The sequence below is a fragment of the Pinus tabuliformis genome, chromosome 6 (genome assembly GCF_031772625.1).
Source record: "Pinus tabuliformis cultivar Carrire ecotype Pingquan chromosome 6, CPIR1, whole genome shotgun sequence".
In the NCBI taxonomy this organism is placed as follows: domain Eukaryota; kingdom Viridiplantae; phylum Streptophyta; class Pinopsida; order Pinales; family Pinaceae; genus Pinus; species Pinus tabuliformis.
In genome coordinates, this window is record NC_142292.1 from 728,568,772 (window position 1) to 728,584,737 (window position 15,966).

The 15,966-nt window shown below is 36.9% G+C and overlaps 1 protein-coding gene across 2 annotated transcripts in view; it reads right to left on the bottom strand.

The window, feature by feature from the left end:
* ETFQO (electron-transfer flavoprotein:ubiquinone oxidoreductase) overlaps positions 1–15,966 on the bottom strand; it is a 428,724-nt gene that overhangs the window by 274,607 nt on the left and 138,151 nt on the right. For both annotated transcript variants that reach the window (XM_089421080.1, XM_089421077.1), the window contains exons 3-5: positions 5,471–5,577; positions 5,196–5,277; positions 4,973–5,084 (exon numbers count right to left, since the gene is read on the bottom strand). In XM_089421080.1, coding sequence (XP_089277206.1) covers positions 4,973–5,084; positions 5,196–5,277; positions 5,471–5,577 — 301 coding nt within the window. The remainder of the gene's footprint in view (positions 1–4,972; positions 5,085–5,195; positions 5,278–5,470; positions 5,578–15,966) is intronic.

A 15,966-nucleotide genomic window follows, 5' to 3' on the forward strand; every position in this document is an offset into this window, starting at 1 on the left:
ATCTTGTTAGAACATTTTTGAATTATTTTGATAAGTTGTAGGTATCCCTCAAAAAGATTGGATTAAGAGGGAGCCTTCACCATTTTACCAAAATATAAGTAACCTGTTCATTGTCTCCTCTTTTATGTTTGGTTCCCCTCTCATATCAAGATTTGTTAGTATTATATGCTAATAACCTTTTATATTTTCCTTGGTAGGAAAGAACGCAGATTACACAAAGAGAGACTTCAAAGGATAAACTTTAAGCATGGAAGAAAATATGTTGCAAAGGAAGCCCTTCAAGTATTACTGTCCTACAAGGTTTGTTAAAGAACGATTCAAGGTATGCCTTAAACTACAAGTTTTGTCAAAAAAGGTATGTTCATTCTCTTTTGAAATTTGTTTTACATTACTGACATCGTTATGTCTAGGATTTTGAATCACAAAGATTCTTGTTAGGGTGATTAATCATTAGATTAAATCTACCCTCGTTATTTTTTCATTTGATCATTCTTGTGAAACCCCAACCCTTAAGGTTCACTATAAAACCCTAGCCTCTTATTGCTAAGGGTCTGTCAATGTTGATTAATGAAACCCTAATCTACTAGATTTTTAGGGTTTGGTGATTTAGGGTTCATGAACAAAACCTTTATAGTAAGATCCTAGAAATGAATCCCTAGGTGTATATTCGTTTCTATGATTGAAACCCTAGTTTGAACGAAATTGTTGTATATCTAACTTTGATGTATTGATGTTTGTCTTGGGTTTACCTAGCAGATATCGATATGAAACGATTCCTAGATATGTATATGCAAGTATGCTAACTTAATTGGCAATGCTCATAGTTTGTAAAATCTAGGGTTTGTAACAAAACCCTACTAGAGATTGATATTCTAGGATATGATGATATTGTTTTCAATATGATTTAGCTTTGATGATAAAATCTAAGGTTTGCAACAAACCCTAGTAGAAGTCTGACATGTAAAAGCATATTGTTGAAACCTTAGATGTATAGTAGGATTGTTATTTGATTAAATTGCTGATATTTAAGGCTTTGTGTCTTGAAGATGGAGTCTAGGGTTTATGACAAAACCCTAGCAAGAAGTTGAAGTCTAGAATATAAAAGATATGACCCTTGCTGATTATGAACCTAACTAAGTTTAGGTATTTGATGTCTAAAAGCATGAAAGAGTTGATGTTTCCATTGTAACGATAGTTAACTTCATGCTTATGTATATTTGTTTTTGGTTGTACTTTCTAATAAAGTTTTGCAGGTACATAATCTTCAAGATGTTGAAGATGTTCGTAATTGAAGATGACTCGATAATATTGGTAAGCATGATGAAGGAAGCTATAAGAATGGTGATGATCAAGATGACCTTTATGCCATAAGAAATAAATAAATCCTTGAAAGAATGAAGTTTCTCCGATATTATGAAGTTGTTGATCTCCGTAATTTGAGAGGGAGCTTGGATAAAAGAAAGGGTATATCTCCCTAGTTGAGAGGGAGGGCATATTATGACAATGAATACCTTGAAGTAAGAATTAAACCAAAATGAATGAAAGTACTACATATGAATGTTTTTGATACATGAAGTTGCAAACAAAAGACTTGAGAAATACCAAGGTTGTATTTGGTGGTGCTGAAGAAGTGAAAGAAGAAAACTCCCGACAAGATGTATTTAGATAACCTGATGATGATATAAGTAGCATCTGAATGATTGAGTACCCTGAAGATTTGTGTTTACTTGAAAAAGAAAAGATTTATTACTGACTAGGGTTGTAATTGTGCAGGATCTCTCAATAAAAGGTTGAATGTTTTGAAGCATCCTTGGATTGGTGGATATATCTGATTTAGTTAATTAGGAGAGATGAAGCATCTTATGGCAAGATGCTTGGGAGGACATCTAGTCGGCCTATGTGCTGATGTCTAGATCCCGCAGTAGGGAGTGTGACATTGGTCATGGAGATTCGACCTTGGATATGCACCTAGATCCCTAGGTTGGTGGTAGAGCTTAAAAGCCTTATGGTACCAAGAATGGATAAAGCTTGAATCCACCTTAGTCCCACCCGATTAGAGTACCCTGGTCAGGTATCTAATCTGTAGCATTGCATGTGTTGTGACTCTTCATTGAGCATATCATTTTGAGATCTTCCATGTACCTTTATATATATATGTAATTATGAATACCTCCCTAGTTAAGAGGGGGTGTTGAAGAATGTAACTAGTGTCGGTCTTCATGATTGTATTTGAATCATGATGTAATGTATTTGTCAAAAGAAAGAAAAAAAAAATTATTATTATAGAAATTGACATATTAAAGCATGGGTTTCATACTTGGGTCAATTATTTATAGGTCAAAGCCTCCATTGTAGGATTCTAGGGTTTGTGTCAAGTATCCTTGTCCATGTCATAATGTAATAGACCCTTCTTGGGCTTCATTTGTCAAGAAAGAAATTTATTTTAATGTAATATAGGTCAATTAGGCCTCCTCCACCAAGTCGGCCTCATCAAGGGAATTCGACCTCACACTAACTCTATATAAAGGCAGCAATTCGACTCATTTGGAGGACACTCACTCAAAAAACTCGATCTACAGTTGTTGGAGGCACAAAAAGAGGAGGATTGAAGAAGTTGGAAGACCAAAGTTGATCTCTTGGGCAATCTATCTCTCACACATATGAACTTTCTGGATTGTAGTTGGGTCAAATTTCTGAAGTCATTGTGGTCGAAGTTTTGGGTTGTTGCTAGGCCGAAATTATGAAGTTTTTGGGGGTCGAACTTCTAGGTTGTTGTTGGGTTGTAGCTGCTGGACAAGAAGAGACAATTGAAGTTTGTTGAATCATATTGTAAGGCTGACTTGGTGGAGGAGGAAGATTTTTGGGTCTAAGGTCTTGGTCTATGTCAATTTGATTTACTAGTGGAAGAGTTTGACTGGGTTTTCCCCTATAGAGGGATTTAAGCCTTGGTTGAGTGGCTACATCTAGTGTCGTTGATCTCCATGTTTTGTTTTTTATGATTGCTTGATGAAACAAAGATAAAAGAAGAACATATGAATTCTAATAAGAACACAAAAATATCACAATTAATTATCAACATAAGAAAATATTTTTGCCTTTCCGATTTTCTAATACATCCATGGATGTAAATCTTTTACAGGTAAAATTCTCTCTTTTCTGCCCTTTGTTCCAAGGCTATCATTTGTATATTTAATGGTTTATCGCCTAAATATGAAGCATTATGCCAATAGGTCTTCTCTTCTTGAACAACTAGCTATGACATTTATTTATGTTTGAAGGGTTTTTTCATAGTTCAATTTGATACACAAAAAGATTTGGACAAGGTATTGAATGATGGGCCTTGGTTCTAGGGTAGAGTTGGGCTCTTCATTACCCCATGGTTCCCAGATTTTGATCCTACAAACATGGTGGTCTCTACAATGCCGGGATGGGTGAGACTTCCAAATCTCCCTCTTCCTTTCTAGCACCATAAGGTCCTAGAGGATATTGGGAATACTCTGGGTAAATTCAAAAAGATGGATCTAGAAATAAAAGAGAAAGGTCCTTTTATCTTTGCCATAATTTTTGTCGAGATAGACCTTAGTAAATGTCTACCTAATCATATTACATTGAAACACAAAAAATTTCAATGGTGACAAGTATTAGATTATGAGAACATGACATTCAGATGTCGTATATGTTTCCAAACATGTCACTTGCAAAACTCATGCCCACAGGCAAAAAAGAACCCAAAAAAGAAAAAAGAGGCAGGTTCATAGACCAAAAGGATGGCAAATGTCGGAGCCTCACTTCTCAAAAGAAGAAGAAGATGACATTTTCGAGAACCAACCAATTTAAGAGGAAGTGGACCCACGGGCTCAACAGTGTTATCAAACAGATGGAGATGTCGCAGCTCAGTCCGGAACTGTCACCCTTATTAAGAAGGGTACCAAATCAGATTAGATCCAGGCATCTGATGTGAGGGGGGGCACAAAAAGAGCACATGTAACTGAGAATTCAGACTCAGACAAGGAATCTTCACCTAAGGAAACAAATAGAGATTTGGCAATGGTTCTTGTTGAACCAAACTCAAATGGATGGCACAGAGTGCAAAAAAGGGAAGGCAAAAAAGAGAAGTTAAGTGTGATTCTACATACTTAACTTCGTATAATGTTTTCTCAATGTAAGTTTGTTTTCTTTCAGTTTTATTCTTTTTAGTTCATTGTCGCAAGGTGTATATCCGAAATGCATTTAGCATATACAAAATGTAATTTTATTTCTCTATTATGATGCATAAAATTACGGGTCTCTTTTTTTCGAAAAATAATAATAATAATAATTTTATATATATATATATATATATATAATGTTTCGCTTGATGTTTCCATTTTGGAGGATCATGTTTCAAGTTGGACCTGTTCGGGACACTTTCAGACATTTTTCCATATTTCATGCAACGTAGGTTTAGCATCTTGACCATACCTTGCCAAGGCTGCTAATTTAGGTAGTAACAAGTTCCATTGACCTAATTTTGAGGTCATTTGTTGGACACTAACAAAATGATCTTATCTTTTGATGCAGGAGAAGGAGACCAATCTGTGACAGCATCCACATGATGAAAATTAGTTCACCACTCTTGGATCAACTGTTGGAGAACATAAAAAATTATGAATACCCAAGGAATACTCCTTAAGGAAATGAGTCACCTTGTTTCAGAAATATACATTTTACGAAAACAAAGCACAAGTACATATCAATTAAGTGACTTTGTCTAAACATGAAATGTCTATTTCCAACGTGTTTCTTTTTTGTGTCCCATTCTTGTATGCAAGAACCATCCCCTTGCCTGAGTGAGGATAAAATTTCCCCTGATTTTATACCCTATTATCTTTCTCTCAACATTCCGTAAATATACAAAATTATGAAAATGACAATTATATAGAAATGATACCCTTCACACAATGACATGAAAATAACCTTCCAAGAATTTTACCTTTAAGGTCTACTCCACGCTGAAAATTTTCCTTTTTGGAGCCATCTTTGGCAATCCCCATATCATTTGTTGCAATTCCAATCACTTTACCAGAGCTTGCATCACGTAAAACCTAGGCCAATGTCCTAATTAAATCAGCAATGACTCAGAGAAAATATTTCTCAAGATCCCATCAAACAATTTCTGAATATATCCATCTGTATCATCAGTGACAATATACTACCTCACTTGCAGCAAAACCTGGATAAATTTCAACCCCCAATTCCTCAGCTTTTTGAGACAGCCAGCGTACAAGCTCACTCAAGCTATAAAATAAAACAGAAGCAATCAATTTCCTTGTCTTATTAATTCTCTGAGAAATTGTTCCAACAATATTTCAGTAATCAAAGAGAACGAATCAGAAAAAAAGATGCCAGTTACGGAGGGGAATACAAGGAGCAAATGCCACCACTAGAACATAGAAGTCGGTATCATGTAGGTTGGATTCTGGAGAACAACCTTATTACATAATTTCCCTCATTACTGAAGGGTGAAGGAAGGGGAAAAGAGCGATTTTCTGTAAGCAACCAAAATTTGTCACAGGAAACAGGTACTCTGAGAGGAGCCTGCATCCAAAAGAATGGTAACATAACTTTCAGATTAATACCATACACTGCAATATGTAGACAGATTTATTGGCAATGCAGTAATCATCATTTTGAAAAAAACAGATAAAGTACCACTAACCCAGACTTAACTGGGTAGGCATGCATTGCACACTGAACCTATAATTATTGTTTTAATCAGATGTGCTCTTCAGGTAAAGGGAAAATCAGGAAAATCAATCTCTAACATTTCATAATACTTTCTATGTTAAAAGTAAACTGTTCTAACAAGAAAATTTCCATTTTAATATTTTTCTTACAGATGCCTTTGTCTTTGGGTTCTTTTAATGGATGTTCACATCCTTGTGCAGAGGGTAGATCAGTTCAACAACAATTTGGTAACTGGACGAGAAGGTACTTTACTAGAAGTTTGCTAAAGCCTGGTTGACTATGTGTGATCATGCAATGCTCTCAATAGAGGCCTCAAATTTTATCAAGAAAGGCAAGAACTTGCAACATGAATCATGACATGATGTAAAAAAATTACCAAACAAAATGAGAAGATAAAATGAAACAAATTGAATGTTATATTGTTCTGAGAGAAAATATGTTAAACTTGTAGTCAGTAGGTCAAAGGATAAAAGAAATGATGACAAAGATAAGTATTGAAAATAATAAGACACGGCACAAGCAATCATGAAATGGAAAGAAGAATCTCAAATCAATTCGATAAATACATGAAAAAGAAGACCAAGGGAAAATCTTCCTCCACATAATTATAACCAGGCTAGTTGATTAACAAAATCAATAAGCAAAAGTTGTGGGGCAACAACAAGGAAATTGCAATGCCCCCTTGGAATTCCTTTCACTTGGACATGACTCAACCTCCATTATATGTCTAAGAATTTCCTTGCCAATCGTTCAATATGAAGCCCAGTTAACTGTATAATTTTGCTTTGCAGACACTCGTAAATTTTGAATTATGTCTGGCAGTCCAATATGTTAAGTCTCAGTTTTCTCACATCAAAAAACAAGGGTCAAGTTACAGGTCCTTGTCTTGTACATTAATTCAAATATTTGGCAAAGTGTCTTATATATTTGGTAGTTCAAAACTTCAAACGGCCTCCTGCTATATATCAGAAGTTTTAATTACATTTAGCTTGGTTTATGAAATCCATCAAGCATAACTAAAGTGATTTCTGTATCTCTTATGTTAATAACACTCATCATGCATTCTTTGGTATAAACAGATTGACTGATCTTGTAAGATATCCCCTTGGAATATCTTAGAATTTCACCGAAAGTTTCTGAGTTTTGTTTGAGTATGTCACTATGTCGTTTTGTCAAACAGTTTGCATGTCATTTTCTGTAGGTGATTTTTCTTGTGTTTATTTAAATAGATGGACACAGTATCAAGTAAATGCTCAAGAAAACACTTCAGACCAGTGACATATAATTTATAAACACTCAGAAAATGGTACAGTCCTCTGATACAGGCAACAACAGCAATATAACTTTGAGTTTAATATTAGTGTAGAGATACCTGGGTATGCTCCACTGTAAGATACACCTCTAGGAATATCTCAAAATCCCCTTAAATTCTCTGAGTTTTGCTTCCGCTTGTCAATGTGGTATTTTGTCAAACAGTTGGGATGCATATGGCTGTAGCTGCACTTTCTTATATTTTATTCAAAACAAACACAGTCGCCAATAAATGTTGAAAGACACTTCCAAACAGCAATTTAAATTAATATCAGAGACGGTACATACCACTGATAGGGCCTTGCTGTAGCAATATAAGAGGAATATAACAAGAAATATCAGCAATATGTCAGTGAGCACTTGGTTGTAAATTACTGATAAAAACCCAGAAATATTTGTCTTCAAACATCAACCCAAAATCAGCTCAGAAATAACTAGACTGAGCCTCAAATAAGTGGCTGGACTGAGTCTTAGAAATAGGAGTCGCACTTGATGACAACTCAGCCAGGAACTATTAGAGGGTGACTCGGCCCAAGGAAGAGATTCACTGTAGCAATAACTCGGCCTCCTTGGTGATGGAACTCGGCCTTCTATATTGGCACCCAATTCTTCAAATATAGCTCAGATTTTGTGGGCTTCAACCAGCAAGAAAAAGGGGTTGACTTCTCCAAAATGGCCCAGATTTGGCTCTCCACCATGGAAAATAACTCAGATTGCAAAGAGATTTAGAATATCCAAAATCATAATATAAAATCAACAGATAACACCATTAAAACTTACTCATTTTCTGCCACTATTTCTCTGCCAACCATGTAGCGCAATGTCGAAATCTGAGTGATCTCGCTCCAATAGTAACTAGGATGCATAGTTTCAACACCGAAACCAGCAACCAGAATGAGGGTTTCCAAAACCCTATTCTCTTTCTCAAGAGCTCTCCAAAATTTCTATTTCTCAAGTGATCAAATGTAAGAATGAGAAGAGACTCCTAATTTTCCCTCTTTATAACTCATTTGACCCTTTTGTCACCCTTTTTTACCTTTTCCTCCAATTAAATAATATAAGCAATTTTCCCTTCTTCATTTAAGAAAGTGACTTTTATTAACTAATTAAAGTCACTTTTAAATTTTAACCCTGGAAAATGCTTAATTTGCGTCCATGATCACACCGGCCACCCAAAGCCCCTTTTCATCATCCTACCTTGTAGCTCTTTTCATCATGATTCCAATGAGTGATTACACTAAGGTTTTCCTCCAAATAATAAACCCCAGATAGTACCTTAAGCATAAATAATTAAAATATGCCTATTAATAACCTCGTTTTGCAGGGAACACCAAAATACAACAGAACCAAGAGTGAACCATGCAGAACTAATCGTGATGATGAAATATGGCAAGTGATCCCACTTGGACCCCATAAAACTCCTCCAAACCCTTCGGGCCCACCAATGGTGTAATCTAGCTCCTATTATCTAGTTGACACAAGCTCTAGAGGTCTCCCCCAATCATATCACAAGGAAATCCAAAAATTGGGGACATTACAATCCTAACTCCCCAAAATTGCTTGTCCTCAAGCAATGTCATCGTAAGTTGATCCAACTGAAGCTAATAAAAGGTCCCAAATACCCTAATCAACATGAAGCATTCCTTGCTCCACTCACTGTCCAACAAGGTGTAGGCACCAGAGGCCCTCTGCACACCACCAATAAGTAAAGCATCCCAACTATATAAAAACTCGATCAACTCCTTGAAAATCTACTCTACTAGGGAACCAATCCCATGCACCTCGAGAATGAGCTTCTGAAGGTATAGCCCAATCCTCATAGAAAAATATCCTAGCCTTAAAACTAAAGCCCAATGGAAAATCTAAATGATTTTCCCTTGTCAAGATCCACTCACTCCTATAAGTCACAAAACTTCCAAGCCTTGTAATTCTAAGGTCCCAAGCTAATCTCAGAAAGAGACCACCATGCTGACAGCATGCCACTCTGGTCATAACTCACTGCCAATCATGCTCATATCGAATCCTCCTCCCCTAGAACCCCATGCCAAAATTCTGATAAGGGCAGAACCCACGACCATGAAACATATCATGCCAAGGCATCTCAGCGAGGTCAGAGTCTTTAGTCCACAACTAGACTTGATTCTGAGTAACGAGAAGGGAGACCTGTCTAGCCATATAAAACAAATCTCAACAACCCCTCTCATGACAATGTACTCACACAATGTCTGGAATCCAAACATCGACTTGTAAAATAGCTCTACTATCTACAGTATCCCATGCTCATATGAGTCCCCGAGATGTCCTACGAGAGGTAGATCATGCATCGCCCTCATGGTCATACTCTTAAGTGTGGACTCAAGGACGAAATATATGACACCTCTGTAGTATATCATGTCATCCTCCAATCTTTATCCATTAACCTACGCACTAACCATATACCTCAAATGGAAAATCCCTATCATGTCAATGACACTCCATGTCTCATCTGCCCACTCATTGATCCTGGGTAAAGCAAACTCAACAGTAAGGAGGTCTCCCTGGAGGAAACACTCCAAAAACCCCTTGTGTAGCACCATACACTATTGCATACAACCTTGTATCCTTGTACTCCTCTACATACCATTGTACATCACGCCATGGCTCTACATACCACTAGATAAATCGCTTGTCATTGTACCACCTCATATCGTCTGATATCATGCATCTGCCAATGTACTCATCAACCCACCAGCGAACCCACTATGGTGTGGATCACCCCTCCTAATATGCCCTGGTAAATTTAAGTGGCAAAGCTCCTCACATGCCACTGGGGGTGTCATCATTGAACTAATCCACGGTGGCTCCTATGTCCAGTACATCAAGAGAAGAACATTATCTCCATACAAGGCCCTTCTTGATGGCATACCAATGACATCCCATTCGAATAACTTCTACTAGGGCATGTGAACCACCTTGCAATGCCATACATGGACGATGTTCCAGGACATCTCTCGAAATCTACATACCTCCCTGTCAAGCCAACTTGCCCCTAGCGTTGACTGAAATGTTGAAGAAAAGGGTACCAAGACAGTGTTTCCTAGTGCATTTGCCTTTTTTACTAGGAAAACACATTATAACACCTTTTAGCTATTGACTTTATGAGTTAAATTAAATTCATGTTATAAAGTCACTTAATGAGGTACTGTCTATTATGTATTTTTTTAATATTAAAGTCACTTTATGCTTTTAAGTTGACTTTATGTGGAGAAAAAATACAAGGTACAAAAGCAACATTAAAGTGACTAGGGAGTTCATTAATGAGGGGGACCACATGAAAAAGGGGGTCAAGTGAGGGAAAGATCTCCACCATTGATCTAGAGGGACGAGTTCTAATCTTAGCCCTTGATCCAAAGGGTTAGGATTCTTCTATCTTAATGAAGCTAAAAAGGGAGAAAAAGGATAAAGCTCAATTCATTCTTCATGTGCATTGTTGAAGAGGAAGAGAAGAGCTAGAGAAGAGGAGTGAACGCAAAGATCATGGGGTTTTTGTTGGAGAGAGACCACATCTCCAGCAAGGAGAGTCACCAATAGGCCTAGAATGTTGAAAATTGGCAGCTCAAGGATGAATTTCCTTGAATAAAATTTTATTTCTGACAATTCTTAATGATGTCTAACATCTCAAGTATGAGTTTACAAAAATAGTAAATCACCTTGTATCAACTAGTAATCAAGTATAGTTGATAGAAAACCACTTAGCTTATCATTAATGAATCCTAATAGTTCAATTTTGACTTAATTATCAATATTATCATTATCCTTATGATACTATGATATTATTATCAAAAAGAAATTCAAGTCACCTTACCATCATACTTCGCACCCCTCTCCTTAATGTCTCACATGACTCTACATTACTCTCTCTCCTACTCTCTCATTAAATACTTGGCATATTCCTCTTGCACACTCATTCAAGGCATGTCATAAAAGATTCCTCTTACGCACTCTTTAAAGCATATGTTACACTCTATCTTAAATGCATAAGTTACAAAGGCATGCGTACCTCTCCTTAAATGGCATTTGTTATCCTCTCTCCTTAATGGCATGAATTACGCCTCCTAAAAGGGCATGAGTTACACTCCTCAAGGCATGTGAGATTTCTCCATTGAAGGCATGTGTTGCCTCTCCCCATAATGGCTTAAGTTACTCTTCCCTATTTGGCATAGGAGTTACTCTAAGGCATGCTCCTCCTTTGTGGCATGAATTTGTTGCTCCTCCTATATATATATGCCTCATATCTTCTCCCCTCACTACTTGTGCATTGTGAAAGAAGGATTTGAAATTGAGAGAGAGAGTTAGAGAGACTTAAAGAAGATTGTGAAGAAGAGAGACTTGGAGAGTAAGAGTAAAACTTGAAGGTTGATTCAGTGTTTGCATCAATTTCTATTATCAACGATCTTGATGCTACAGCTTGTTCAGATTTGGGTGAACTAACTCATTCTCTTAATCTCTCATTATATTTTGTATCTTTGTTGAACAATTGATATCTAATAGAAGAAGAATTTAGTTGGGTTTTGCCCTAGTCATTGGACCTAAATTTTCTATGTCTCATTATTTTCTTGGTTGGCTTCCTTTGGGCATTTGGTTTATGTTCTATTTACAATTGCTTAACTAATATTGCAGCGTAAACAAGTTTTGTAATAAGTGATTGTTACAGCATAAAACATCAGATTTCAATACAAAATCCTAGGCAAACACTAGCACGCAGACCAGGGAAAGTTTTAGTTCCAAGTTCCATTTTCAGTAGCTCAAAATTAATTATTTTGAGCTAATTACCTCAAAAATTTGACTTTGACTTAACCACCAAGGTCCAAGAGTCCAAATTTCTTTGAAATATACAATATTCCCTTGGTGGAAGACCTTTAAAAACCGATTCTTTTAAGAGCCACGAATTTTTCCATTTGGAAAAATTATTTTCGTAAAACAATTAAATTTGACTCTAATTAATTAATTTTTTGGCTTAGGATCTAATTTTATTTTGCCAGAAAAAATTAATTAATTTACACATGAGGGTATTTAATATTTTTCGACCCTCTAGTAAATAAGATTTTACATTTACAAGACTCAAATAGGGAATACACATTTGGCTTAGACCCCCAAGACACATAACCCATCTACGACACAATATGATCTAGTAAACTAAGTGATTTGTAATAAAATAATTCAGACAACTAGCTTAAATTATTCCCAAACTACTTTTACATCAAACTCGACTAAAAACATTAGGACTCACCTAATAATTCAACAATAAATTTTACCCTAGCTTTGGGGTTTAAGCAGGAGGGAAAAAACTCTTCTGGATAGCCATGTTTAGAAACACAAGTAATCAGGGAGATTAAAAACCTACTAGGATGAAATTCGTCATCAAAATTATAGGCTTACCTAGGTTGTTACATAGACTCAAGGTTTTACTAAGATCATTTACATTACATAACTTGCAAAATGGGATAACCATGACACATGGACTGCTGATATGTGATCCAATCTTGTTGAAAAAATTGGTACTTCCGCTTCCCTGGAACTTTGACAATTTGAGTGCAACACCTCTCACTAGCAAAGCTCTGGAAAAAAATTGATCTCCACCTCTATTAATCAAATCAAATGGGGAAATAACCCTTCGACCCCTTTCCTACAATGTGCAATGCCTCCAACAATTCGCACTCACACTTTGACAATTTGCATTGGCTCTCCGGCAAACTCACACTGTTCACACCCGTGGCCTTCTGAAGCTCAATCTGCCTCCCTAGAAACTTGATTTGTCTTCCGAGTAATTCTCACTACCTCCTGGAGAGCTCGCACCTCTGGTAAACTCGCACTACTTCCTGGAAAAACAACTCAGCCCTTTTCTACAGGAATTAACTTATAGCAAAACCACCCTCTAAAACTTGAACGTCTCTCGGATGAAAAATCACACCGGAAAATATTTCCTCAATCACTGTTGCTGGAACCCTCCTAGTGTCTTACTGAAAACTCACCCAACTCGAATGATCTCTGTAATCTGATTTCTTTTGATCTGTCTCCAATGTTGCCCATCAATCTCCCTTTATAATCTTTCATTCACAAATGAATGGCCACAATTTTGTTGTGAAATCAATGCATGTAGATATTAGGGTTTGATTCCTCTTTTCTTGATAATTACTAGTGATGTGTGTTGGCTTCTTTTACTTCTTAATAATATTATTTTTCATCAAGTAATTACCAAATCAAAAGTGCATGAAGATTGTGAAAATTTCTGAATCTACACATCATAAACCCCTACTGCAATTTCTGGTTTAACATCTCCTACTTGTTCTTTGCATTAACAAGTTATTTAATTACATAAATATCAATGTAAAACACTATTGCAACCTACACATACATACAGATCATAAACTGAAATACACTGAAACAATCACACAAGGGACACCGTTATTTTTGGACAATCGTCTCCAGAAAAACCCAATTCGGGAAAACGGGTGCAACATATAGAGGATTTGTATTCTTAAGTAGATTCTTGAATACAACCAAGGTGTCAGATATGGCTCACTCAACAAAAAAATCCTGGCAAAAGTAACGCTATTCGAAGAGAGATATTCCGGCAAAATCAGCAACTGGATGATCAAACCCCACAGATGACCTGGCTGTTCCCAGTGTTGGGCAGTGATGGCTGCTTCAAGCTCTGCGTTGGAACTGCGTCACATACTCTAGGAGCTGCGTCACCCACACAATGAGCCTCGCTTGCTTAGAAAGTTGATTTTTTGAACTGCTCCCTCTATGCCCCACAAAATCTCCCCAGCGCTGCCTCTTAAGAGCCTACGTCAGCCCCTACGGCTTTTCGCCAACCCCTACAACCTCTGCGTGACCCCCTCTGGGACTGCGTTGTCTCTCCCGGTGTTGCTTTGCCTCTCGGTTATGTATTCTTCGGCCTCGGACTGAAGTTCCCTTGCCGAACTGCGCCTTACTGCAACTCAGATCACTAGTTCGATTTTCTTAGTAAACCTCGCCCCAGAAAAATCGAACTCTTTGATCAATTCGATGTATCTCCAACTAACCCTCAAACCTCATCTTATACTTTTCCTATCAATGAATCAATGGCTAAGATTAAGTCCCTAATCAACGGCTAAGATTAGAACTAGCTTGATCCTCATCACTTAGAACCTTCTCACCCATATTTTTATTAATACACATTAATATTTTTATTTTCCTAAGTTTAGACTTAGGAACCCATTAAAAATATTAATTATTTTAATAACTCCTCATCCAGGTGGAATTTCTCCAAACGATTTATGGGTTTTGGATATCTCATGTGTTATAGCCCCTCCATAAAATTTCAGAGCTAGCGCACATCCGATACTACCCAAAATCAACAAGGAACACAAGATATAGGCACCCAGCCAGGGCAAAACCCCTCTCCTAGGGGAAAGCGCAGAGAGGTCATATACTCAACGGAAATCTTTAAAATACTTCAAAAACATAAATGTCCATTGTAAGACATGTAACTGTATATTGAATTGATGTAAGATATGAGATGATTACAAATGAGAATGAGGGTTTTCTTATATACCCTAGGCAGATGCCCTTTCATGAATGGTCATGTCTCTAAGACATGCCTCTTCATTACTAACTAACTAACCATTAGTTAATTAATTATTATTTATTATATTTATATTTTTTATTCTTATATGAATTATATTCATAATAGTGTGACGCTGATTTGATTCAAATGAGACTCTCCTCTACTTATATGAGGAGGTTGAAATGCTATTTAGCCTATTAGCCCCTAAATAATCATAAAATAATGTGCAAAATAAGCCTAGGTCACAAGCCAACCTAGTAGCATTTGTGAAATTAGATTTATCTCCATAAATGAAAGTTGAAATGATGATGTCATGCTAGCATAGGCTTGCTTAGGCAAAGCGTTGAGCTCCTCAAGTACCATGACAAGTGTAGAGGGGATCTAAAATCATAATCTAGCAGCCAACCCCTAGATCTCTCTAAAAATCATCTTGTAGACCCCAAATGTGGGTTTGGGGTACAAAACTAGGTCTCATGGGTCTCCAAATGGTGAATTAGCCGGATTTTGCCCCAACATTAAAGGCACTAAAGATGGTGCTAGCCCTTCCATGTCTCAAGGCATGAGATAAACCTCATCTAGGCCCTGGATCAACTACAAAACTATGTGATCATTGCTAAGCCAGCTGAGGCAAGTTGGTCTAGGTTCATCATCCTATGAATAATAAAGTGAAATGCAGGAATGTTGTGGGTGTTGAAGGTGCCCAGGGCTATGAATGATTATCTACAATTTTCTGGAGTCCCATGGTTGTCAGTGTATCATCTGTGGGTGTCAATATGTCCCTCTAGAGGACCTAGACCCCAGTTAAGTCACCCAAACCTATAGATGAAACCACCTACCAATTACACACAATAATTAGTGCTACAACCTAAGACACAAGACACGGCCCTTATGGGTCTCATGTCCAATATCCTGCGTGTCGGACATGAAACAACCCATTAAAAATGTTCGACAGGTTTTTCAATGTGTCCTAGAATCAGGACATGTGCTTGGGCGATGTAAGACACGTGCCCTAACGTGTCCAAATTTTAGGGCATGCGCCCCACTAAAATCCCAAAGTAAAAAGCATCTTGTCTTGATTTTTTTCATTCTTTCTATCAATTTCGTGTATGTTTGTGAGCTAGTGAGTCATGACCAGTACCATTGAAGAGCTAGCTTATTCCTACCGATTTTATATCTACTCTATTTTGTATTTTCTAGTTGCACTCCCTCAATATCCATGTAATATTTTTTTATTTTTATGACTTAATGAAAAATCTGCAATTCATGGTTTTAATATCTAAGTTCTACTTCTAAATTTCTCATTTTATTTTATCAATAATGATATTTCTAAATTTCTA